The sequence below is a fragment of the Lactuca sativa genome, chromosome 5 (assembly GCF_002870075.4).
Source record: "Lactuca sativa cultivar Salinas chromosome 5, Lsat_Salinas_v11, whole genome shotgun sequence".
Lineage (NCBI taxonomy): Eukaryota > Viridiplantae > Streptophyta > Magnoliopsida > Asterales > Asteraceae > Lactuca > Lactuca sativa.
The window spans coordinates 358,432,499-358,456,787 of NC_056627.2; the positions used below are offsets into that span (position 1 = coordinate 358,432,499).

Genomic DNA, 24,289 nt, shown 5'->3' on the forward strand with positions numbered 1-24,289 from the left:
TGAGGGCTAGAGGAGCATGCCAGACTCGCACTGAGGGATGATCATTTATATTTCAATCTTAGGATTGAAGGGGCAAGCCAATCATAAATTGTGGGCCTGTAAGGCAAGTTGGACTCATACTGTGGGCTCGGGGGTAATCCATTCTGGAAAGTTTGGACCTATTACATGTTATTATGTGTGCTATTTGTTATGCATCGATAATTTTTTTTTTTTTTTTTGGGGGGGGGGGGGACTCACTAAGCTTCAGACTTACAATTTTGGATTTTGTTTCAGGTACTTTGGATGATCACAATAAGGTGAAGGCTTGATCGTGCACCTCCTCACATTTTATGATTTTGGTTTATGGGATACTCTGATATGAAACTATTTTGAAAATATATTTGTAATAAGTAATGGTTTCTGGATGCTTGAGATTTTTTTAAACTTTTATGAATTTTATGGATGTTACAATTGGGACCTGTAGAATTTCTATTTTTATTTCATATTCCAGAAGCTCGGATTTTTGGCTTTTCATAAAGTACTTTTAAAGGTCTAAACGATTTTTCTACAATTTTATATGATTTTTACAAAACTGTCTATCAATATAGCTAAATTATGACCAGCTTGTGAAAAATGCGATTTTCACCTAAGTTGGTGGCAACAACAGGTCCTGGAAAAAATCATGGACCAACTAGACTCAAAATTAAAACTTTGAGAATTTACGGATCATTAATCTGACCCCTTGTGATTTTTCTATATTTTTTTCCAATATAAGGACAAATTGGTAATTTTGCTGAATTTTCCAGCTTTGGATTTCAAGGACTTTTGACCACTTAATCCATTAAGCCATCACCCAAAAACACTGATAAAGGTAAAAACTAACCTCTTAATAGAAGTAACATGTCAAGAAATAACAATGACAATCCCAACTACACCCCATGCTTCAAAGTACATAGCATTTGGTGGAATAACAATATACATTGTTGAAGTAGGTTGGCACAAATAAGAATTTGGATTGCTTCCACCACCAAGTCTAATGGAAGGACTTTAAGAGATTGTTTTGAGGCTTATTGGGTGACTCAAAACATGATTTTATCACATCAAAATATCCATTTAGTTCATGGTGGAAGTTAACATAAGTTTTAGAAATCAACAAGAAAGATTGTGACTCTAAAACTTTGATCAAAATATGAACTTGAACAATGAAATTATTGAAAGTGCCCATAAAGAAATTTTGACAACAATTGAGCCATCATAAACACCCAATCAAAGTGAAATCAAACCATATGAACCTTCAAAGGTTCTTAGGAAGAATATGAGATTATGATCATCAATTAGGAAGAGAATTGACAACCATAATCTTCAATTAACAATGAATTTGATATTTAACACCGCAAAGAGATTAGAAGATGATTTTTACAAATTCTTGGCCAAAATCGCATCCCCCTTTCTTCCCTCTAGGATCAGTCAAACAAGGTTTCACCCCCTCCTCCTTCTTAGGTTCATCGATGCCTCCTTCCCCCTAAAGTTGTCATTTTTTCCCTTCTTGCTTCTTGCATCGGGTGAACACTCTCAAAAGGGAAGGTTCAGTTTTTTTGATAGGATCGATCGATGTACACAATGAAGTAATAGATGCCGATCGTTTTTTTTTTCTTTTGTACTTGCGTGGTGTTGGTGATTTGTTATCATCAATGTTATTTAAGTGTAATGGGATTACTTTGTTGACCAAAAGTGATCTTGATAAATATTAAATAAGTAAGGAAGGTGTGGAGTACACACTTGTTTAAGTTTGATCAAGTATCAAAGTGCCCCTGAACGAAGGGGGGTCCGGGGGCAGCGCCCCTGGGAGCGGGGTCCAAGGGGCAGAGCCCCTGGCTGGGATTGCGAAATTTTTTTATATAGGTTATGTTACTATATAAAAATGCATTAGAAATCCAGTTTTTTAAACAATTGACCCGTTTTTTACTTTTATTCAGTTGACTTGTTTTATGACCGTTTTGGTGGTTTTGTGACAGTTTTAAACTGTCATATGACAGTTTTCAGACAGAGATCTAAATTCAGTTTTTGGTCTCATTTTCTGGTACTCACGAAATCATATCCTTTCATTCTCTTTCCTTCTCTCTGATTTAATTTGAGTCTTATCCGATTGAGGATTTGAGAGTACCACCCAAATACTTCGATTATAAAGTGATTATCACGATCCTCAAATTTCCATGTGCCACTAAACCATATTTCTAACACGTGGTGATGGACGAACACAAGGAGAAGGATCGATCCTTGTCCTTGGGGGTTACTTCAAATTTCCTAGTTAGCCCCTCGAGAATCTTTTCTGGAAATCTTATTTTTACCTAACATAATGCATGAAAGGATCTTTGAACAACCATAAATTCGCTTGAAAAGCCCTGGCAAAGACTTCTGCAAGATGATCTATTTTTCCATAGAAATATATTTGTTCAATAAGGGCTCCAGAAGATGTTGATCGTAAGTGAGAAGATTGGTTACGGAGAAAGAGGAAGCCGGATTCATATTCACATAAATGAGAAGTATATAGGAAGAAGAATAGTCTGTGATTTCTTTTTGAAAAAGAAGAACTGGCTTTCTTTGAATTTGAAGTAATCAGACTATCCCAATTATGACACTCATGGAAAAAGAATCTTAATAAATGCAAAGAAGATTTCCTACACAGGTATCCCTAATTAGTTTACCATTAAAGTTTCCTTTTATGACATTTGAGTCCCTTAACCCCAATTACCCCAATAAAAAGAATTATATTTACCTTAACAATTTTCATAAATCAATTTCATTAAATTACACACCTTTTAATTTTGATTAATTCTTTAGAAATTAAATAATACTATTTTTAGTAATTTTATTCCATTTTAACCTCATAAAGCTAAAATATTTTGCATAAATAGTTATTCGAGTAACGGAAAAACTAACGTTGTTTACGGTGAGATTTTTGGGTCATTACGAACAGACATTTGACTATTCCATAGATATTGGCATCATCTTCTCGTTTTCATAGTGATGTCCATAGGTTATAACCTAGTACATAGAATAAAATATTCTCAGGATTTTCAGGATAAAAAAAAAACTAGTCGAGGTCATATGTTATATACTTCAACAACATCCATGTCATTTATAATTGTGCAAAAAAAATGATTTTAACAAACTAAAAATTAGCATAACAAGAACATTGAAGAGAAAAATTGATTTCAAGAGGATACAATCGATTTTAACAACTGTCAATTTTAGGAACAATCAATTTCAGAAAAAAGAAACATACCTGTTCACACGGATGACAGTGGCGAAGGAAAAAGAGTGTATGTTCTCTCTCTCTCTCTCTCTCTCTATATATATATATATATATATATATATATATATATATATATATAGGTTTTATGTTGGAAGTTGTTTGAAGAGGCAAGTTAGGCGATGTATGGTACATAATACGCACATAGATTTTTTAATCTGAAACCTTTTAAAAAACAAACTATAGCGAAATGACAAGTGTTGCACGTGTACTATACTGCAAAAAAAAAAGAGTCAAAAAAGTTTTTTTACAAAAAACAAACATCTAAAACACTAAATATATGAATGGATTGATTACACCATTTCCATGTTTTAAAACTCACCATTTTCATGTTTACTTGTTTTATGTTAACCAAAGACTGCTTAAAAGAGGTTTTGTGTAAAAATTAGACAAAATTTCACAATTGGTCATGTGGTTTACAAAATATCGCACTTTGAGGACTTCCTAGCAAAAAGTCACGCCGCTGGTCCTTATCATTTCAGTTCATTGCGCGATTGGTGATTGACCCTAACACCGTCACTTTTGTACCGTTAGTGTAGAGGTATTTTTATCTTTTCATTTATCATCATCTTCAGATTAAAAAACTTAAAATAAAATAAATAGCCAACACAACCTCTCGGTTCCCTTCTTTTTCCCTATCAGGTTCGTCTCCCTCAATCTGACCCAACCCTCATCCTCTCAATCACAAATTACAGCTTTGGGGTTGTGGTTTTGGAGATTATGTGTGGGAGAAAAGCTCTGGATTTGACTTGTTCAAATTCGCGTGGTTTCTTGATTACTGATTAGGCATGATCGCTTATAAAAGAAGGAAAATTAGGGCATGTTTTGGATCATTCGCTGTTGAGAGAAGGTAAAAATTCGGAGACTATGAACCCTAAAGGGATAATGGAAAGATTTGTGCTTGTGGGATTTTTGTGGTGGCTTTAAGGCCTACGATTATGGATGTATTGAAGATGTTGGAAGGAGATGTTGAAGTGCCAGTGATTCCTGATAGGCCGACGCCTCTTAACCACCCTACTTTCACCGGAGATGGAAAATCTTTCAGTCTTTTGCTGGTGTTTAGTGGGTTGCAATTGCAGGCCACCGACATGCTCCCGGTAGGTCAATAAACAATAAAACAACTGTTTAGAATTATAAATTTTACATCATGAATTTGAGAGATTAGGAAGGAATCGAGCATTAGATGTGACAAAAAGGGTTATGTAAACATGAAAATTGTTTAGTATTTTAGGAGTTTAATTATTTGGTGGGTGTCTTGATTCGTTGAAATTTTTGTTGTTTTGGTAGCCATAAATAAAAAGACAAAAATATCCCTACACTAACGGTATAAAAGTGACGGGGTTAGGATCAAATACCAATTGCGCAAGGAACTGAAACCATAAGGACTAGTGGCGTGACTTTTTGCAAGGAAATCCTCAAAGTCCGATATTGTGTAAGCCACCATTTTCATGTTTTAAAACTCACCATTTTAATGTTTCCGTGTTTTATGTCAACCAAAGACCGCTTAAAAAAAGAGGTTTCATGTAAAAATTATGAAGACGAGGGAAAAAGTGTATTTAAGCTAAAGTGTAGCGTCTTTAGTCTTACCTTTCATTCGCTATAAATACAAAAACCCTAAAACCCCGAACGAAACCCTAGACGTATTCGGTTGCAGGCATCAGAGCGCATTCTTCCCCGGCGAGTGTTATCAGTTGTATAAGGTACACGAACTTTCACTTTTCGTTCATATCTGGTTACTTGATTCATCTGTTTGTTTGATTCCTGATCCCATTCTCTGTTTCGAATACTTCGATTTGCTTGAACTCTGTCGCTCGATGCGTATATGTAATCGCAGTACCTTTTTTTTTTTCGTTTTGCTAACCCCTTATGTATTTTATTGATCGTCTCATAGATTTTCCTCAATAGGTTGCTTAGTTTCCGTGTTACATTTATATTTTCCTTTGTTTATCACTAGTAGTTACTCATTTATTCGGAATTATGAGTTCTGAAAAAAGTTGCTAGGTGTCACTTCAACATACTTATATTCTTTATACCAAATTTTGGGTATTTTATTAACCATATGTGTTGTTGTTCGAACAGTTTGCCCAAAGCCAAAATGTATCTCCAGTTTTACATAAATGATAACGGTGACAAAGTTTACACCACCAAGGTTTGTTGCTTTAATTTTGAGTTCATTGTTTATCATTGCCATATAATAATTTGAACCCTTATTTCTATGCAGAAAGAATCACCCGTTGGTTTGGCCACACAATCAGCTCATCCTGGTATGCTACTTGTCTAATTTGTTACATGGAACATGATTGGACTAGACAAAAAGCTGCAATTTTTGTTTCATTGATGTCATTCATAGTCCAAATACAGTATACAGCCTATTATGTCATTAGTGAAGTTTATGTGGTGTAACTTTTGGGCTGATTTACAGCTCGGTTTTCCCCTGATGACAAGTTCTCAAGGCAGAGAGTTTTGTTGAAGAAGCGTTTTGGATTGCTGCCTACCCAAAAACCAGCAAGGAAGTATTGAGAAATTGCTACTTTCATTGTTTTGTTTAATGTGTGTTAGCTTAATTAATTACTACAACTTGTTAGTAGTACCTGTGGCTGTTTCTTAATGACAAATTGTTTGATTTGGGATGTGTTTATCTTTAAGGGGTCAAATATGTAAAATCAAAACATTTAGCCAAAAAGGAATTGAGAGAGTCTGCTGAAAATAGAGTGTTATTTAAGTAATCATTTTTAGCACTTCTTAAATTAAGGAGAAAAAGTTGTTTGTGATCCTACAACTTGTTTATACTCGTTAATGTTTGATCTGTGTATTTGATCAATCTGTGGCTCAATTTCTTATCACACTGAGATGACCTAATCCTTATTAGTCTATTATCCGAATGTTAACCTTAAATTGTATATCAAGCGGATGCGCTTAATAGAGCAAAATTGGAGTGTATGCCATATGCGGTTGGAAATATTAGGTGTGTAGTTTTTTTTTGGTGTGTGTATATGTTTAATTTTAATTATCTGTTATTAATGGATTAAGTGGGTAAGAGGATCAACTATAAAATGGGTCAAACAGAACAAGTATAAAAAAAACATGCGAAGTGATTTCAAAACCGATAATATTTATTACTCCTTCCATCCTAATATTATTGTCTACAGACAAAAAACACATAGATTAAGAACAACATTAAACACCACTAACTTTATATAATAGAATGACAGTTTTGTCCTTATTGTGCATTTAATGTTCCATTAAATGTTTAGTTAGTTAAGTAATAATGAGGAAAGTATTTTGGTAAAAATGTTATTTATTTTTAGAAATAGACTATTGTTTTGGGACAAACCAAAAAGGAAAAATATACTATAATTTTTTTATCAAAAGATTTAATATTAAGTATGATGTTATTTATTTATCTATTATTATAAAATATTTAAATGATAAATATTTTTTTTTTGACTAATTGAAATACATATGTTGTATTTTTATATACTATATTTTTAAACATTTAATGAATTTAATAAATAATATGTCATTTTACATCAATTAGATATTTTAAAAATTATTCAATAAAGAAACTAGTTATACTACATTTGCAGAACTTTTTGTTGAAAATCAATATGTTAAATACCATAAAAACCATTATATTTTATTTTTTTAAACACCTAAAGATATATAATTTTTACTATTTAACCAATGATTTCTTTTTTCCTTTTAGAAATACTACTGTGTTTTTTCATATAATTTGAAAAAACAATAAAAAATATATTTTTTCTAGTTAGTTTTTTTTAAAAAAAAATAAAATTTTAATAGTTAACTTATAAAAAATAATTTCTATAAGTGGTTAAAATGAATAAATTTCAATTTTTTTTTCAGAATTTAAAGTTGTATATAAATTGCGTTAAAACGAAAAACCTCTTAATGAGTAAACTAGAAAAAAAAATCTTTTGAGGTTAAACTGAAAAAACAAGGAATTTGGCCAAATAAAAAAAATAATATCTTTAACCTATTTACTTTTAAATGATTGAATACATTATTATTTCAAACGACTTAAACAGTTAAAAAATTAAACTAAAAATAAACAAATAAATAAAATATGAATTTCTTTTTTTATATAGGCAAATTCCATCAATCATTTTTGTGGATTAACTCATGTTCAAGTGTCGACCCGTTTTTAAAAATAACGTCCATTTAGCTCGGAGCACCTTTTGGGCTCAAGCCTCAAGCTGCCGGTAACATCAAACACAGGGGCAAAATCGGGAATTACATGGTCTTCGCTATTCTGTGTTAAACCCCAGAGAGGAAGACTCCAGCTTCCACATTCAACTGGTGTTACATGCTCGTACTCTGTAGATAAGCTCCTCCGTCTTCACCGGCGATCAAATTCGTACGATCCCTATAAAATCTCAATTGCAGATGCCTCTATCATATAATTATTGACGGTTTTCTTTTTCGGAATTATATGTAACTCCTCGTTTTCTTACAGGCAATGGCAAGGAAATTAGGATTTACTTTTTTACTACTAGCAGTAGCGTCGATCTGTGAGGCTGCTGCAATATTTAACCCGATCTCTGAATCTCACAAGTCCGCGGCAATTGAACTGTTTTCCCGTGCCGATGGTTCATTTTCGAGGTCGACCTGAACCCTTGTAACCTCCTTATCATTTTTTGTTTCATATGCCTGTACTTGAATTATTTACGGATTATCTGGTGTAGTTATTGGTTGCATTGGTATTCATTTGGTATGATTACGTGGTTCTGTTTAGTGTTAGCTTAATCATTGATTGGGCGTCAGGGGATATGTAATAACTATTAACGTCGCATATACGTTTTGCTCTTCGTTTGAGAAGATTTCTTGGATGAAGGAAGGATAAACAGTAATGCACCTATGCTCGTTGGAGTGCAGATATTGATCAAATTTAATGAAATGATAGTATTGTAACCTTGTTCTTTATCAAAATGAGGAAAAGCAAAATGTTTTATGTGGTAACTAAAATAACGCCTTTCTGATAGTCCTTCTTACTGCTACAGTTTATTTGGTAGGAAAAGAAGACACATATAGCTGATAATTGTTATGGGGGACAATTGATTCAGTAAACATTATATATCTAATCTCCTTAGGGAACTATGTAAAGAATAGGAGGGATGTTGCAGTGCTATTTGTTTTAATTCAGTGGTTTTCTTTAACTTCTATAATGAAAATTATACCTCATATGGTAAACTCAAGTGCGTTTTTCATCAAGCACATCAAAGCTTATACTGAAAAGTGTCTAGCTTGATTGATATTTAAGGGCTCATGTCATACTCATCAACCTAAAGGTTGTGGGTTCAAGCTTCACGGGAGACCTTTAAGGGGGTGTGTGAGTATTTGACTGTTTGAGAAAAAGTATACAGAAACATGTATAATCGAAACTTATGTCTAATTTGTTTGTCAGAGAGATTTTTTTTGTCATCTCTTAAGTCTCAAGAATACTTAATTGTTGATATATCACTTAGACATCTGATTAGGTTTTCTCTGCTTCAGCTTAGAAGAAGCATTCGAAGCTTTAAGGACATTTGAAATCCTTGGAATAGACACAAAACCTGATCTAAAGGATTCCACTTGTAAATCTGTGGTGGATACTCTTTCTTCAGAATCATCCAACTCAAAGGATCTGTATCATGCATTACGAGTTGGTTCGTTATTAAAATGCAAGATCAACAAAGAGGCTCTAATGGTATACTTAATCTTGCAACCATTTTCTGTTCAAATTAATCTGAAAATGTTTGGAATCTTAAGTTTTGGTGTTTTATATCATTAGGGTGTTACATCAAGGCTTAAAGGCTCTGTCAAAGATGCAAAGTCACTTCTAGATTTCTACTATTCGATAGGAGGTTTGACACTAATTAAGGTACATAGTCTTTGCCTCTTTGGAACAAATTCAACATTTCATTTCTCAATTTTGCATCAAATCCTGACCATGTTTGCAAGTAAGTAGTATCACTTTGCTGTCACTTTTGCATAAAAAGGTTTCTTTTTTATTAATCATGCAGGATCAAACTTCTGAAGTGGATGTGCTTCTTGAAGATGCTGATGGAATTTTCAGATCTATAAAGGTTAGTTGCCTATATTATGTGTTATGAACTTTCCTGTTACTTTTTCCAAGATAAAGTTGACATTGCATGTTCTTTTTAGGCTCTCAGTCAAAGTGATGGAAGGTGGCGTTACAGCTCTAACAATCCTGACTCAAGCACTTATGCTGCAGGTAAGCCTCCTACACCCAATGAGATTATTATCTTATGATTTTTCTAATATATTTATTTCTTTTATCAAAAGAGATGTATTTTAGACTTTTTGTTATTGTCAGATTGTTGTAGTACGGTTGCTGTTAGTCTGTAAGGGTTTGTTGTAATTTATATGACACTGACTTAATATGCTTATTTGACTCAGGAGTAGCACTTGAAACACTTTCTGGAATTATTACTTTGACATCATCTGAACTTGATGGCAATCTGGTAATTTAATTTCACATTCTGCTTTATATATGATACGAACTATTGCTACTCCACATAAGTGCAAACCAATCTTGAAGCTAATACCAAGTTTATTCCCTTGGTTTAAAATGTACATTGAAGACTTTGGCAAATTTCAGCTGCTTGTGCCTTTTTCTTAACTTTCTCGTTTACTGGACATATTATTGCATTAAGGGTCTTATCTGTTATAATTATCCTTTTCTTTTTGCAGATTGAGGCACTGAAAAAGGATGCTGTGAAGCTATTTGAAAATATTGATAAATATGGTTAGTGCATGAATTATATTCTAGCATGGGGGATATCATAATTTTATACATGATTCCTGTTTTTTCTACAATTTTGTAGATGATGGGGCCAATTTCTTTGATGATCAACATCAAGGTCCTGTTTCAGCCACCTCATCAGTTGTTCGTGGGCTGACAACTTTCGCTTCCGCTTCCGGAAGTTTTAATGTATGACACATTCTTGTTATATTTCTAGACACCACTTGTATTTCCTATGATCATAATTTTAAAATTTATAATTCTTTTTTTATTTGGGTGTTTGCAGATACCAGGGGACAAGATATTGGGTTTGGCAAGATTTTTTCTTGGGATTGGAATCCCTGGCAATAGCAAGGATTTATATCACCAAATTGATGCTTTAGCTTGCTTAGATCAAAACAGGCAAGTGAATAATATTTTCTCTTAAGTCTTAACACATTTATTCTTGAATCTATTGACATTTTTGTTTTTTATTTTTCGTTTAGGGCATTGGTTCCTCTCGTTTTATCACTTCCAGCTAGTGTCCTTTCGTTTACCAGCCAAGACAAACTTAAGGTGCGTTGATTCATTTGTTAGACCTATTTCATGTTTCAAAAATTGTTAAATTATAGACTTTTTCCTACATTTCAATCACTAATATAAAGATTTAAAAATGATTTTTATTTAGAATTTAGGTTTTAGCTTGTCACTTATCCTATAGCTTTTGCTTACAGGTCAGGGTGACCACTGTACTGGGATCTACATCTACCACACCTCCTTTATCAGTAAAACTCATGCAAGTTTTCACCTCTGGATCAAAGGACGCTTCAATAATTAACCAGGTACACCATGAAAAATCTCTTCTTACATTTCTGCTGCAGTTATATATTGTTTTATGCATGATTTTTAATTATTTTATAATCTTGTCCATTTTTTCAGGAACTCAGATTTGACCCTAAAGAAGAGGTCCACACCCTTGATGCTTTTCCAGCTGGTGTTGATGTTGGGAAGTATATTTTTGCTTTTGAGGTACTTCATATTGTGTAAAAACATATCCATAATTACTTATTTACCTTATTATATTAAGTTATTAACAAAGCATCTTTAATCTTTGATTATATTTTGTACCTTGTAGATTGTGCTTTCAGATCCAGAACATAAAAAAATATATGCAACTGGAGGACGAACAAAGGTGCCAGTTTATGTCACAGGAGTCATCAAAATTGATAATGCCAAAATCCAAGTACTCGAGAGCGACAGTGTAGAAGAGACTCAAAACAAGTATGTTTACTTTAATTGTGTTTACAATTCCACTTTTTTTCGTTGATTATGATTTAAAAAAAAATATGATTTATTATTAGGCTTGATTTATCTGGAAAGAACGACGTGGCGTTGTCAGCAAACCATCTTCAAAAGCTGAGGTTGTCTTTTCAGTTGACAACTCCACTTCAAAACCCGTTCAATCCTCACCAAGCATTGATGAAGTTGAGACATGAATCTGGAGTTGAACATATTTTTGTTGTGGGGAATTCTCGCAAGCAGTTTGAGATTACACTGGTCATTTTCTTTCACCATTTCCATTTTCATGTTTCTTGTTAAAATAATTAGTTAGAAAAAAGAAAAACACTTGTACTATCACCACTTTATCAATTTAGACATTTCAGCTGTTAAATTGATAGAAATGTAAAAAAGTAGTTTGTACTTTTATGTATTTTTTTGACACTACATGCTACTTTCCCTGTTGCAGGATTTTCTTGGGCTTGTTGAGAAATTATTTTATCTCTCGGGTAAATACGACATTGAGTTGACAGTTGGTGATGCTGCCATGGTAATAAATGCTTCATCCTTGTTTTTGACTTTTACCGCATATTATTTATCAGTCATTTTTTCAAGCTCAATTTCTATGTTCCAGGAGAACTCTTTCTCACAAGCTCTTGGCCATATCGATTTGGATCTACCTGAAGTACCCGAAAAGGCAACCCGCCCGCCTCCCCAAGCTGTTGACCCGTATTCAAGATTTGGCCCGATGCCAGAAATAAGTCACATATTCAGACCACAGGAGAAGCGTCCTTCTCAACAACTCTCTTATGCTTTCTCGGGTCTCGTTTTTGTTCCGTTTCTTGCATTTTTGATCGGGGTAAGTCCTTTATTCATCATCCCAAGATATAACAGTTTGTACTGGATTACTGTGTCTGTCTGGCATGCCATTGGACTAAGACTGTGATTAATGTCAGTATGACAAAAATTCCAAATTTTTGTCTCGCCTACAAAAGATGGAACAAAGGGGACAAAGTTTCGCCATTGATTTCTTGTCTGTACAAAAGACGTTAATGCCCTTCTCTACTTCTCATCTTCATCATAAGAAAAAGTTATACGATTAACTTTTTCTCTACAGTTGTCGCGTCTTGGTGCGAACATGAAGAACTTCCCTACATCAACAGCACCTGCCACATTCGCCATCCTATTCCATGGTGGTATTGCAGCCGTTCTTGTACTCTACATTCTTTTCTGGTTGAAGGTATGCTTTTAATTCTTGACTTTTGTCTTTACATCATCCACAAACAACTTTTTTTTTCGTTTTTGGTTCTAATTTTGAGTTTCTTGTTTCTGCCTACAGCTTGATCTTTTCACAACATTGAAAGCGTTGGGAGTTTTAGGAATGTTCTTGCTGTTTGTGGGTCATAGGACCCTTTCGCACCTTGCTTCAACATCATCCAAGGTGAAATCCGCTTGAAAAACAATGAAACAGATGAGTGATTTGGTCAATTTATATGAAAGAAAAATCACATGGATTCCATGAACTAGAGATATAAGAATTCCAAGTCTTTTTGTAGAGATTTTAATTTCGATAAATGAGCTGATTTAGATTATGTTGAATATTAATATAAGTTTATTGAAAGTGTATCTTTAATGTATGCACTTTTCTAAAGTGTTTTGCTAAAAAATGGGATTGGACTTATTTTTGATATATATATTTTTTTGGATAGAAAGTGTTTCGAGTCATTTACCTCATACAATGTATTTATGGGTTTTGTCTTTTGACTTGCCCAACACAAAACATTACCGATTTGTTTTCCTATTGAAAGTTTTTAATGTTAAATCCGACTTTAAAAGATTTACAAGATTCTGATTTCACTTCATGTAGGTTTGAAATGAACCAGTGAAAGGTCTAATCTAATGGCTGTTCTATTAAGACTTTCAATAATCTCAAAATAACTATATTTGACGAATAAGTGCTAATATCTAGCCAAAAATATTATCAATGATGTCAAAATATAAATGTAATTTGAAGAAAACAACTATTTTAAAAAACTGATTATTAAGATGATGACGATAGAATCATATTATCAAATAGTTTTATGACTTTATCCGAGTCTTTTTTTTTTTTTTTTTTTTTTTAAATTTTCCTACATTAATTAAAGGGTGTTTGGAATTTCATTTAAAATTAATTTATTAACTTAGAATTATTGAAAAATTAATAAGTTAAAGTGTTTGGATATATAAGAAGACATTTTAAAATAATTTTTCTTTAACTCTTTGAAATGAGATTTTAAGAAATCAAGATTTCTAACTTTTTAAAACAACTCATGACTTATTAGGCGTACAAAATAAATAAAAGATAAAATTAAGTGAAACAATTTTTAACTTATTAACTTTTTAATTTTTGAAACTATAAAAACTAATCCGATCATTTTTTTTAAAAAACTTTTTTTCCACTTTTATAGACGTTTTTTTGGATAAACTTATGAAATCCCAATCACCCTCTTAATTTAAAAATCTAAGAGTCATTATTCAATATTGTGCTAGATACGGTATTTCAAACTATTTACAAAAAACACCTTCAACCATTTTTTTTTCCACCCCTGACAAATCCACTATTCTTTTTGGTTGGCGGTGGTTGTGGCGAGGGGTGGCGGTGGCGGGTGACTTGTCGCCGGTGAGAACAATGCAATGAATATTTGCACTCGAATTTTTACAGCGACGGAAGAGTCTTTTAGTGGCGATATACGAGACTGGAGTTTGAGCAAAGAACGAATTATAAAACCCTACCGGAAGAGAGGAAGGAAAACAAATAAAATTGTACGCTCGATGGAAATTAGTGAGAGTTCGTCAACATCACGGAAAAGACAACGAGGCGAAGTGGAGGCGATACCTGAACCTCAAGGCTCCAATCAATCTCTTTCACTAGGTTAACTTTTTTTTTTTTTTTTTTCTTTCTCATCAATGTCCGTTAACATGATTATCAGGGCGGTGTTTTTGTGTGTGTAATGGTTGGTTTCTGATCATAGATGTATTATGTCGATGATGTAGAAGATAATCTTATATTCAGCGACACCATGGTTGCTCTTCGCATGATGCGCGGACAGTTTCCTCATATTGATAAGGTATGGAAGACTTTTATATGCTGAATTTGGTACTTTTGAAATGACAGTTTGATATTTATTTTGTTAAAAATCAAAGAGGAGCCTTAATCTATTTGCAGTTCTTGTGTTCGTATCAGTAGACCATTGGAGAAACCTTTGTGTATTTTTGTCCATTTTTTTAACTGCAGATGTTGCCATCCTAATTTACTTCACTATTGTTTTACAGGTTACTGTCGAGCCTTTTATCTTACGATCCCAATTGTACAGCAGTGTGAAGGATAGGACACAAGTTGATAGAGAATTAGAGGTTTGTTTTGTTGTCTTGATGTCTTCTTATGTGATTTGAGCATACATTATCTGTAAAAGGGTTCTGTTGGGAAGATCATGTTCTTTTTTTGGGAAATCATGCATAGTTGAAGTTATATATGTATTAGAATTGCTCTAAACTTTTGCATTATACTCAGTCATTGAAGAGGGAGAAAGTTTTGCGCATTTTCAAACTAAATACTGGACAAGATGATCATGCTGTAATGTTTATGGAAGATTATTTGAACCAGGTTAGTGACCTCTTCAGTTTTGTTAAAACATTGTTTATTTTTCATATCAAGTTTTTCTGCAATCTAGAAGTACCATTCCATTATAACTTGACTTTGATCATTAGATGAAACGGGCTGTGAAAAGCATGGAAGCTAAAAAGCAAAGTGTTCTTCCAGTTTTTGAGTGGTTTGAAGTCCATGTCATCCATAGCAAGCCTGAACCTTGTATTGGACATCAAGAGCTAGTGAGTTAAACTATGAATTATGATGATGTTCTTAATTTTTGTTTGTGCAAAATTAAGTTGAATTACTACTTCTTTACTAAACCAAGTTCTTTAGACTATTGACTTTATAAGTGATTATTTGAAACAGTTGTAAGCATGAGATGTTTATTGTTATTTTTTTTTACTATAACTGGTTTTACTCAATTGCAGTGTTCACTTTTATCAATAGGAGGAAAGGTAAAAGATGAGGACATATCTCTTTTGATAAATGCTGGTCTTCTGGTAAGTCAATTTAGTGATCCTCACTATCATTTATTTACTTTTTTGCAGTTCTAGCTTATGTATTGCCTAGATCCCAGGTGGGGGGAAGTAAATGTTGACATGTTGACAGTTGACTTGTTATCCACACTCAAATATTGTTGCTCTTAAAGTCTTTTAAGATATGAGATTTGGTAGATATATTCTGATTTGTATTGAATAGTGTTATATATAGCCTCCACCCCCAAAAATAAAGTTTGTTATGGATGGGTTTTTCATGTTGTTGTAGATTACATAATACTCTTAAGGCTATGTATTAAATCAATAGGCTGTAATCGTCAATAAATGTAACAAAATATGATTATGTATTAAATCAAAAGGATGAATTGAATTACGTTTGTGCCATGCTTAATAATCATGTAAATCTGCAGTTATTATTTATAACATAGTAAGTATTGGATAAGTTGTGATATTTTTCTTCTTGTACCCTGTTTTATGATGAATAATATAGTATCTTCCTCTTATGATTATCTTTTTCATTTTGGCTATTTTACCATTTACAGACTCGTCAGCTTATCGACCCTGACATGTACTGGTTTGCAATTCCAAATATCGGCTCACTTCTCAAGGCCCTCACACAGGTATCTATCTATCTATCTATCTTTAACATAACAAAAAAGTACTTCCACATATATCACATTGTCATTATGTATTACAATAGAAACATAGAATGTGATTGCTTTCACTGGAATAGTAATACCACAGTGTTTGTTTGCTGGGTATCTTCACATGCAAACCATGTTTGTCAGAAATTCCAGCATGTATGTGTGTAAATGTTATTGCTCCAAATATGATCAGATTAGGTTATATGTATTTGACATGTAGTGTGTGTATATGATAATATAATTGTGGTATGTCCTTTGTTTTTTTGCTATTTTGATAATGAGTGGTGGCATTATAGGGAAGAAAAGAGGTGATGTCTCTACTTAATCGTAAGAAATACAAAGAGATGATGTTGAGTCTTGTTGAGAAGAAACGTCTGCGTTTCTCACCTTTGGATATCAGATTTCATCTGCGTGATCTGCTTGGATCTGGTCATCTCAAAACACTCCACACGCCAGGTGGCATAGTCATTCGAGTCGTGAAGGATTGAAATTTGGTAAACACAATACGCTACGCCTTCTGCTCTACCTATATATAATATATTAATATTTAATATACACTTTTCCTTTTACGTAATCGTGTTTCATTCATCTTTTCTTGTCTTTTATTTCAAAATGCTCATGTTCTGGTTGGTGGATGCTCATTCGTGAACCTTATGATTATTTGTAAATCTTGTCGCCTTTTTCTTTATTCGTGCGAAACCTATGCTTCAAATTGTAAAATTATGATGAAATTAAGAAGACTCCAAATGTTGCATTTTCATTGAGATTGAGGAAATTAGCAAATCTATTTTTGGGGTTGTTTCGTTTTGACTTAATGAGCCTAATGGGCATGTTGTTTCTTTTTGACTTAATCCGGACCGAATGACTTAATGGGTTAGCAACCGTTTACTTTTTGGACCTTTATTTTTTTTCCCTCCTAACTCCTCTCGTTAAAATTGATAAATATTGTGAAATTTGATTTTTTTCAATGTAAGGTAAAATGGTCATTTAGTATTATGTCAACATTTTATCCAAACAAAAATCATTATCCATACACGACTTAATCGGAAAAAAAAACTATACTCTTAGTTGGTAGCCATGCATCTAAGAGGAAATTAGCAAATCCATTATTCAAATAAACTAACTTTTTTTTTTTTGGGTATTTGAGGAATGTAAGCCTATGGGCCTTTTTTTTTTTTTTTTTTGGGGGTAAGCCTTTTAGTTTTTGGCCTTGTGAACTTGTGATTACATAAACCTTGGCAAACTTCATTGTTCAGGGGTGTGGGTGGGTTAATTAGGATAGTTGAAGGGTTTGAATTGTCAATAAAAGAACCCCAGCAATTAGAGTTGTCGCCATCCACATCGAAGTGTAAATACTAAGCAATTAAAGAAAGATTCGGGAATATGGCTTGTTGATGACAAATAATTGGAGCTTATAAGTCGGCCATCGGTTATTATCAGAAATTACTTTTATGGGCTTTATAAAGGTGTTTTATCAAAGACTCAAGGGTCTGCTATAATGACAGAATTAGATCTTGGGTAATTGAATTGATGAGTTGTACTATTGTAATGATGATTATGTATCCTTATCTCATTGACCAAATTATTTGTATTGATGTAATGATGAATATGCAGCTCAGAAAGAATATAATCTGTCAACATCAAAATTAGAAAAAGACATTAAATAATACGGAACAATGTGAAAACAAAAATTATTACTTCCATTCACTTGTTACATATGGCAAGACATGACGTAACAATTTATAATGTGTTCGAGTGTAATGGACTGAAAAACCGATGTTAGTGAGACATATAGAATTGGTCCTAATGGTTTTGCATACATGAAAATTATAGAAAATTTATCGTCACATCGCTCCTTTTTACATACATGAAAATTATAGAGCAATTCTGAACATTCTTGGTGATGTAAAAGTTTCGTAAAAGTTATGGGTTCTGTAAATCTTGGACAAAAGATTGAAAGTGTAGGCTCTTTGGGTAAGATGTAAACCCAATTATTGAATTGGTCCTACTGGTTTTGGCTTCATCTATGTCACCAGCGTTTGGGCATGATGACTATTCTCATGTGAGTCATTCTGATTATGTCTTTTTTTGCCCAAAATGTTCAACAAGACATCATGTGTATTCAATGGTTTAGTCCGCTTCTTGACAAATCAGATCTCGCTTGTTAGGTTTTAAAATTTCAAAACCGTGTAAAACCACTTGAATGAAACCTGTCATTTCTTCATTTTTAATTTTTTTTAATAGAATCTATAACCATGGAACCAAGAATGTCAAGATCGGGATCCGATGTATGATTGTTTTTTGCTTTGTAAGATCGTGACTGTAAGATTGGATTATGATCCAAAGATCTTATAAAAATATCATATTTATAAGTTTAAAGCATGAAAAATGTATTTCCACCCATTAGTTGGTTATTTATAAGTTATACAAGAAAATTCAAACAATAGTGAAAACAAATACTATTTGATCTATTATAACACAACAAATGATGATATGTTGCAGCAAGATGTACCAACCAATAGTCCAATATGTCTATCATGGTAATTTATGTACCATGTGGAAGCCATAGTAGTAGATAGGAATCAAAACTTGGAGACGTACACAAAAATTAGAACATGAAAATGTACAAAAGCTGTTGGGTTTTATATCAAAGTGAAGATAAAGAATTATGAAGTTTTATATCAAAATCAAGATCAAGAGTTATTCCTACGTATAGTTGATGACTTGAAGGGTTGGTTATATATTTTCAATTGAAATTGGATGCAAGTGGTAGGAAGTTTTTCTTCGATACAAAAATGCACAACTGTAATTCATCAATTAACATATAACATAGGAGTAGAATCATGAGATGAACATTTCGGGATGTGACAATATTTACAAGTTTGCTAAAGTTGTGATTTTGGTTTACGCGAAACATTTTGCGCAAAGCTACTATTAATGACATCCACCAATTGTACACGCCACATGAAAACAAGCATGTGTTCCCTGAAACGCTAAGTAGCATTGATGTATGCATTGAGCGAGGGTAATGTGCCATCATTACATTCGAGATGATCATAAAGAGTCGACGATAATTCTAGAAGCAATCTTGCTCTATGAATTTTTGATAGGACATGCATTCTTTGGCGTTGCAGATGCCAACGACATCAGTGCTTGACTAGTCGCCAGTATTCCACAACATCTATCTTGGAAGACGTATGATGTTCAAGATAATGGAGTATCATATAAGCATAAATACTATCTTACTAATGAGATATATCCTTAGTTAGATATATTTGTCATATCGTTAACATGTCCAAACGACAATAAACGATTAAAGTTTAAGACTATCCAAGAAGCAACTAAGAAGGACGTGGAACGAGCATTTGATATCCTAAAGAGGCGTTGACATATACTCAAACTCTAGACACGTTCATGTGATCCTAGAAGATTACAATACATAATGTATGCATGCATCATATTATATAATGTGATTTTAGAATTAAATTTTAAGTTTGTATGTTTATAATTTTATTTATAAAAAAGGTGAGAGGTGACTATTTTGTAAGTGAAAAGAGAGTGAGGAGAGAGACGTGACATTGATTGACAGAGTAAAACTCAAAAGAGTACACCCTGTAAGAATATGGATGACAATTCTTGATCCAACCAATAACCTGACACGGAAATAAACGAGTTTGGGTTGCGATTTCTGACCCACCGACCCATTTATTTTATGGGTTGGTTTGAGTTACCTATTTGGGTTCGCGGATCAACCCGCCAACCCGACTATATATATTATATTAAAAAATTATTTATAAATTAATGAAATATAATCAGTATACGAGGTGCCCTAAGTGACTAAGTCCTACCACTCCTTACTTGAAATCCAACTCTCAATCCAGAGTTCTAGACGTGAGTGACGTGTATTTGGATGTTCATTTCATTCTAGTCAATGTAAAACGTTAGTTATTAATTAATTTAGAGACGTGTATAATTCTTACAAATTTAACATTTGAAAAGTTACCCGAAAATGATCCGTTGACTCTTTGATTCGAAATCGACCCATTGACCCGCGGACCTATATAGTTAAACGTGTGATGTGAGTTGGGTTGGGTTGATGTCACGGGGGGCGTTGAGGGAGGGCAAACTGGCAAAATGGACAGCTGTACAAGACCAATTTTTTTATTATATATACACATTTTTAAAATAAAAATATATTAACGATAAAGATCCTTTTTTTCAAGCTCGTCCAATGCATTTGAAGATATTTAAATCCCCAGGACCGGCCTAGTTGATGTTTCTAACCCGCCAACTATGAACCACCAAGTTGCACCAACCCATATATTATATGGATTGGGCTGGATCAATGTATTCTTATCTGCAACTCGCCAATCCGAACCCGACCTAATTGCGAGACCTATTTAAGAATGATCTTCCAAAATAAATTTGATGTAAAAATAAAGAAAAGTCTAAAAAATTTCTTAGACAAAAGGAATCAATTTCACAACAAAATTGAATTTGACTACGAAATTAGCGGTTATTTTGTAGGCAGTAGGAGTTGAAAATTTAGATTATTTTATGGTAAACTGTTTGCCAAGTCCCTTATCCAGAATCTATGATTAGAGTGAGATCATTAGTTGATTAAAATTTGAGATATATAATTTTATATTCAGACTTAAAAAAACCAAAATTTTGTAAACTTGTTACAAGTTTATTCTTCTCTTAAACCCTACACTGTCCATCGAGGAATATCACAGACACCGACGGCTTCATAGGTTGTCATACGAAGTAAGGGGCCAGGGACCACTTTGAGCTTAGAATATGTCAAGTCCATATCACATTATTGACAGTATATATTACAAGCTGTCAAGAATAGGATACCCTACTGCCCTCTAGACTGCCACAAACCATATGTGTGACGGTTTGTCGGTTCCTATGAAAGTGAAATCGACCCTGTTTGCTATGTCCATGTCTCGTATCCACAGTTTAATGTTTCCTGTTTCTATCACTTGCATGGACCAATTCTGTTATTTTTTCTTCTTTTGGATGCTTCACAAAAACAATTTATCTTGTTACTTGACAAAATTTTTATACAAATTACTATTCGTTGCTAATCTGTCTAATTCGAAAATTTTGAGGTCCATCTTTACTCTTTGCACAAGGCCTTAAAAATCAACGGAGAAGCCTTAGAGTCAGAACATCAATGTAGGGGAAGAAAATGTCAGGTGAAGTTTTTAACAGATTTGTATTTACAAAGTTTACATAAACAAAGATCTGTTATATATAGTTACTTATTATCCATTTGTTGACCCATTATAGTAAGATAATCAGTGATTCCAGCAGTGAGATAGATAAATACCATTTCCTACATCGGTTTTGTGGTTTGTTAAAACTTTTGATTCCTTGTTAAGTTTTTAGACGGCTGTTTTTGATGGATTGAAGTAGAAAAAGGTTATTATATATGGATACGTGATGGGAAGTAGAAATCGTGAGTATTAATGTCTTTTTCATCTAGATATGTGAAAGCAATAGTGATTGTTTTATCATCTTAAAATACTTTAAATGACACTTGATAAAAAGTGAGAATCGGTTAGGAACCGATTATATTTGGTTGGGTTTTGAGTACTAGTTATTATTAAAAAAGGGTTAATATTATTGTTGAAAAACGAATTATCTACTATATAGTTTTGAGTTATCAACAAATACAATTTATTATATAGAAAGATAATTAACTCTTATTTTTTTTACCTTGTATATAGGCATAACATGTATTTTTAACTTATAAATATTATAAAGAGGTGTATAAATTAGTCTTTTAAGTTGTAAATATTGTGGATGAGTGTATGAAATATTATGTTAAAGTGCAAATGTTGATTTTTTTTTTTTCTATCCAAATATGAGACTTTTGCAGCTTGCTAGAGTGTAAAAGATCTAGGTCTGATGGTGGTATGAGGAATGAAGAGTGGCAGCAGTGCTAGGTGGTGGCGGCAGTAGGTAATTGTTGTGATGGTGGTAGAATAAAATTATAGTGATAACGGTGTAACCGATGGTTGGTGGTGGTGTATGGTAGTTGGCGGTGGTGGTAGAATTTAAGTTTGACTATTTTAAGGTGTAATTGAATATATTAAACTATGAATTAGTATATAAACTTATTTTAAATTTTGCATAACTTAATTAATATGGTTACTAAACTTTGAATATACTATTTAAACTTTAAATATATCTTAGTTGAATCTTAAAAATGATATTTTTACCTTTTTCCACTAAAAACAAAAAACAAGAATTTAACAATTGCATGCGATCTATCCATATTTTCCTTAATAAAAGACTAAAGGGTCGTTTGTTTTGCACTTACCCGGACTGGTCAGAGCTGATTGCTGACTCGGTCAACAGTCAGACTGTTTGATGGGCCTCCAAAAGTGATGATTTGGTCAACAATAGCTGACCCATCGGCTGGCTCGGTCCCCCACAAAAACAAGGCTGACCCAAGAAAAAGCCCTTATCTTGCCGTTTCTGCCCCTGCGCCCTAAAAAAAAATCACGTCATATTCCTCAGCGACTCCTCCTGCTTCGACGCTTTCTCAGCAAGGACTCCTTCAATTTGAAAATTGACAACAACATCGACAGCGTCATCGACAACAACATCAACTGCAGCAACGACAACAACAGGTTATCTTCTTTTTTTTTTGATCACGAGGCATCTCATCGACAACAACATCTCATCACATCATTTTTTTTTGATCATCGACGACAGCATCTCATCACATCTTTTTTTTCCTGATGTATGAAATCTCTTTTGAAGTTTGATTCTGAATGAACCTACCACACATGATAATCTTTAAAAACTTTATTACAAAATGGTACTTTGATTGAAGGACAGTGATGTTCATGTTCCATTAATTAAGGATAAGAACAATGAGTAAACATTACTATGAGCATAATATGCAAATGCGGGCAGTTTACACATACAAAGATATGGAGATACTACTACTTCCAAATCCATTATAGACTGTTTTGAGCTTATAAATTTTTTAATACCAAGTTTTCCCAACCATAAGATTCACATTGATGAAATAAGTGATCTTTACCCAACATGGAACTACCACTTCTTACAATTTGTCAAACATATGTTACAGTGAAAGTTTAAATTTGAAATTTGTTTGTATAAAAGTTGTAATCTGAATATATATATATATATATATATATATATATATATATATATATATATATATATATATATATATATGAAAGCTGAAATTTGAAACTTGTTAGAAATATGAATCTTTTGTATGAAAGCTTAAATGTGAAGTTGTAATGTCTTGACTTATGTTGTACGTGTTTGTGTGTGTTTTTTATTCTATATATAGACATGACAGATAAAAGAACTAGAGTTAGTTGGAAGTCAGAGAGTTGGACAAAACTTTTTTGGAGGCATGTATACACAAATTAACCACTAATGGCTGGGAGGGTAGTGGCCTAAAAGGAAGCTCGTGGATTGTAGTCGTGGAGAAATTAAAAAGTGAGCATAATTTTGTTGTCGAAAGAAAACAAATGAAAAACCGATACGACTACTTAAAAGCAAAGTATACAGTGTGGTTGAAATTGAAAAGTAAAACTAGAAATCTTTATAATCCTTTAACGAACTCTTTCAACATGACTGATGAAGAATGGGAAGCAGAGGCCAAGGTGTGTGTGTGTGTGTGTATATATATATATATATATGTATGTATATATATATATATATATATATATATATATATATATATATATATATATATATATTAAATTAGATTATTTTTTTACTAGTTTGATAATAATTATTAATTTTCCAAACAGCTGAACAAGTATGTAGATAAGCTGAGAAATGCACCCTTACCTTGCCCTGATCTTTGTATCCAACTGTCTGATGGGGCAACCTCGACCGGAGTTCACAGTTGGGGTCCATCTTCTACACAACCTCATCCTTCTGAAGTGTTTAGTACACATGATTTTGAGGATACTGAGATGGAGGAGCCAACACCTCATATTGATACCCCAACCTCAACAGTACCCAAACCTACTAGTGCTTCATCTACAAGTGAAGAATCCTCTGGACGGACAAAAAGAAAGGGGGGGGGGGGGGAAACGAAATGGTCCCAAACAAACCACACTTGATGATGAGTTGAAAGAAGTTGGCAAAGAAATTATCAAGGCTGCATAGGCATTCACGCAAGAAAATAATCTTGACAAG

At 33.1% G+C, this 24,289-nt stretch overlaps 3 protein-coding genes across 5 annotated transcripts; all 3 read left to right on the plus strand.

Annotated features, from left to right (window-relative positions):
- The first annotated feature begins 4,836 nt into the window (after window positions 1-4,836).
- Window positions 4,837-5,999, plus strand: LOC111891565 (H/ACA ribonucleoprotein complex subunit 3-like protein). The gene is made up of 4 exons (XM_023887619.3): window positions 4,837-4,992; window positions 5,372-5,441; window positions 5,514-5,556; window positions 5,715-5,999. The coding sequence occupies exons 2-4, from the start codon at window positions 5,388-5,390 to the stop codon at window positions 5,810-5,812; spliced, it is 195 nt and encodes a 64-aa protein (XP_023743387.1). The 5' UTR covers window positions 4,837-4,992; window positions 5,372-5,387; the 3' UTR covers window positions 5,813-5,999.
- A 1,509-nt stretch (window positions 6,000-7,508) lies between these two features.
- On the plus strand, window positions 7,509-12,949 carry LOC111891549 (dolichyl-diphosphooligosaccharide--protein glycosyltransferase subunit 2). The gene is made up of 19 exons (XM_023887597.3): window positions 7,509-7,667; window positions 7,767-7,912; window positions 8,804-8,996; window positions 9,081-9,170; window positions 9,313-9,375; window positions 9,455-9,524; window positions 9,710-9,774; window positions 10,004-10,058; window positions 10,138-10,244; window positions 10,342-10,457; window positions 10,541-10,610; window positions 10,769-10,876; window positions 10,974-11,063; window positions 11,170-11,315; window positions 11,396-11,591; window positions 11,782-11,862; window positions 11,947-12,171; window positions 12,430-12,552; window positions 12,652-12,949. Exons 2-19 carry the CDS (start codon window positions 7,770-7,772, stop codon window positions 12,766-12,768), a joined length of 2,058 nt encoding a protein of 685 aa, XP_023743365.1. The 5' UTR covers window positions 7,509-7,667; window positions 7,767-7,769; the 3' UTR covers window positions 12,769-12,949.
- Window positions 12,950-13,479: 530 nt separating this feature from the next.
- Window positions 13,480-16,841, plus strand: LOC111891562 (uncharacterized). Of its 3 annotated transcripts, none has more exons than XM_023887615.3 (8): window positions 13,480-14,223; window positions 14,349-14,419; window positions 14,625-14,705; window positions 14,863-14,955; window positions 15,060-15,179; window positions 15,369-15,440; window positions 15,980-16,057; window positions 16,378-16,841. In XM_023887615.3, the coding sequence occupies exons 1-8, from the start codon at window positions 13,986-13,988 to the stop codon at window positions 16,567-16,569; spliced, it is 945 nt and encodes a 314-aa protein (XP_023743383.1). In that variant the 5' UTR covers window positions 13,480-13,985; the 3' UTR covers window positions 16,570-16,841. The 3 variants fall into 3 exon arrangements, with proteins under 3 accessions (XP_023743383.1, XP_023743384.1, XP_023743382.1); XM_023887616.3 differs by having other exon boundaries at window positions 13,483-14,223; window positions 14,324-14,419; XM_023887614.3 differs by having other exon boundaries at window positions 13,486-14,223; window positions 14,346-14,419.
- Window positions 16,842-24,289: the final 7,448 nt, after the last annotated feature.

What these genes read in the sequence shown, in the direction of transcription:
- LOC111891562 (XM_023887614.3), top strand. Translation starts at nt 13,986, where the DNA reads ATGAATATTTGCACTCGAATTTTTACAGCGACGGAAGAGTCTTTTAGT. An exon ending in AGTTTCCTCATATTGATAAG is followed by an intron (nt 14,420 to 14,624) that starts GTATGGAAGACT and finishes ATTGTTTTACAG; the next exon opens with GTTACTGTCGAGCCTTTTAT. An exon ending in AAGTTGATAGAGAATTAGAG is followed by an intron (nt 14,706 to 14,862) that starts GTTTGTTTTGTT and finishes CATTATACTCAG; the next exon opens with TCATTGAAGAGGGAGAAAGT.
- LOC111891565 (XM_023887619.3), top strand. Translation starts at nt 5,388, where the DNA reads ATGTATCTCCAGTTTTACATAAATGATAACGGTGACAAAGTTTACACC. An exon ending in ACAAAGTTTACACCACCAAG is followed by an intron (nt 5,442 to 5,513) that starts GTTTGTTGCTTT and finishes ATTTCTATGCAG; the next exon opens with AAAGAATCACCCGTTGGTTT. An exon ending in CACACAATCAGCTCATCCTG is followed by an intron (nt 5,557 to 5,714) that starts GTATGCTACTTG and finishes GCTGATTTACAG; the next exon opens with CTCGGTTTTCCCCTGATGAC.
- LOC111891549 (XM_023887597.3), top strand. Translation starts at nt 7,770, where the DNA reads ATGGCAAGGAAATTAGGATTTACTTTTTTACTACTAGCAGTAGCGTCG. An exon ending in GCTTGCTTAGATCAAAACAG is followed by an intron (nt 10,458 to 10,540) that starts GCAAGTGAATAA and finishes TTTTTCGTTTAG; the next exon opens with GGCATTGGTTCCTCTCGTTT. An exon ending in AGTATATTTTTGCTTTTGAG is followed by an intron (nt 11,064 to 11,169) that starts GTACTTCATATT and finishes TGTACCTTGTAG; the next exon opens with ATTGTGCTTTCAGATCCAGA.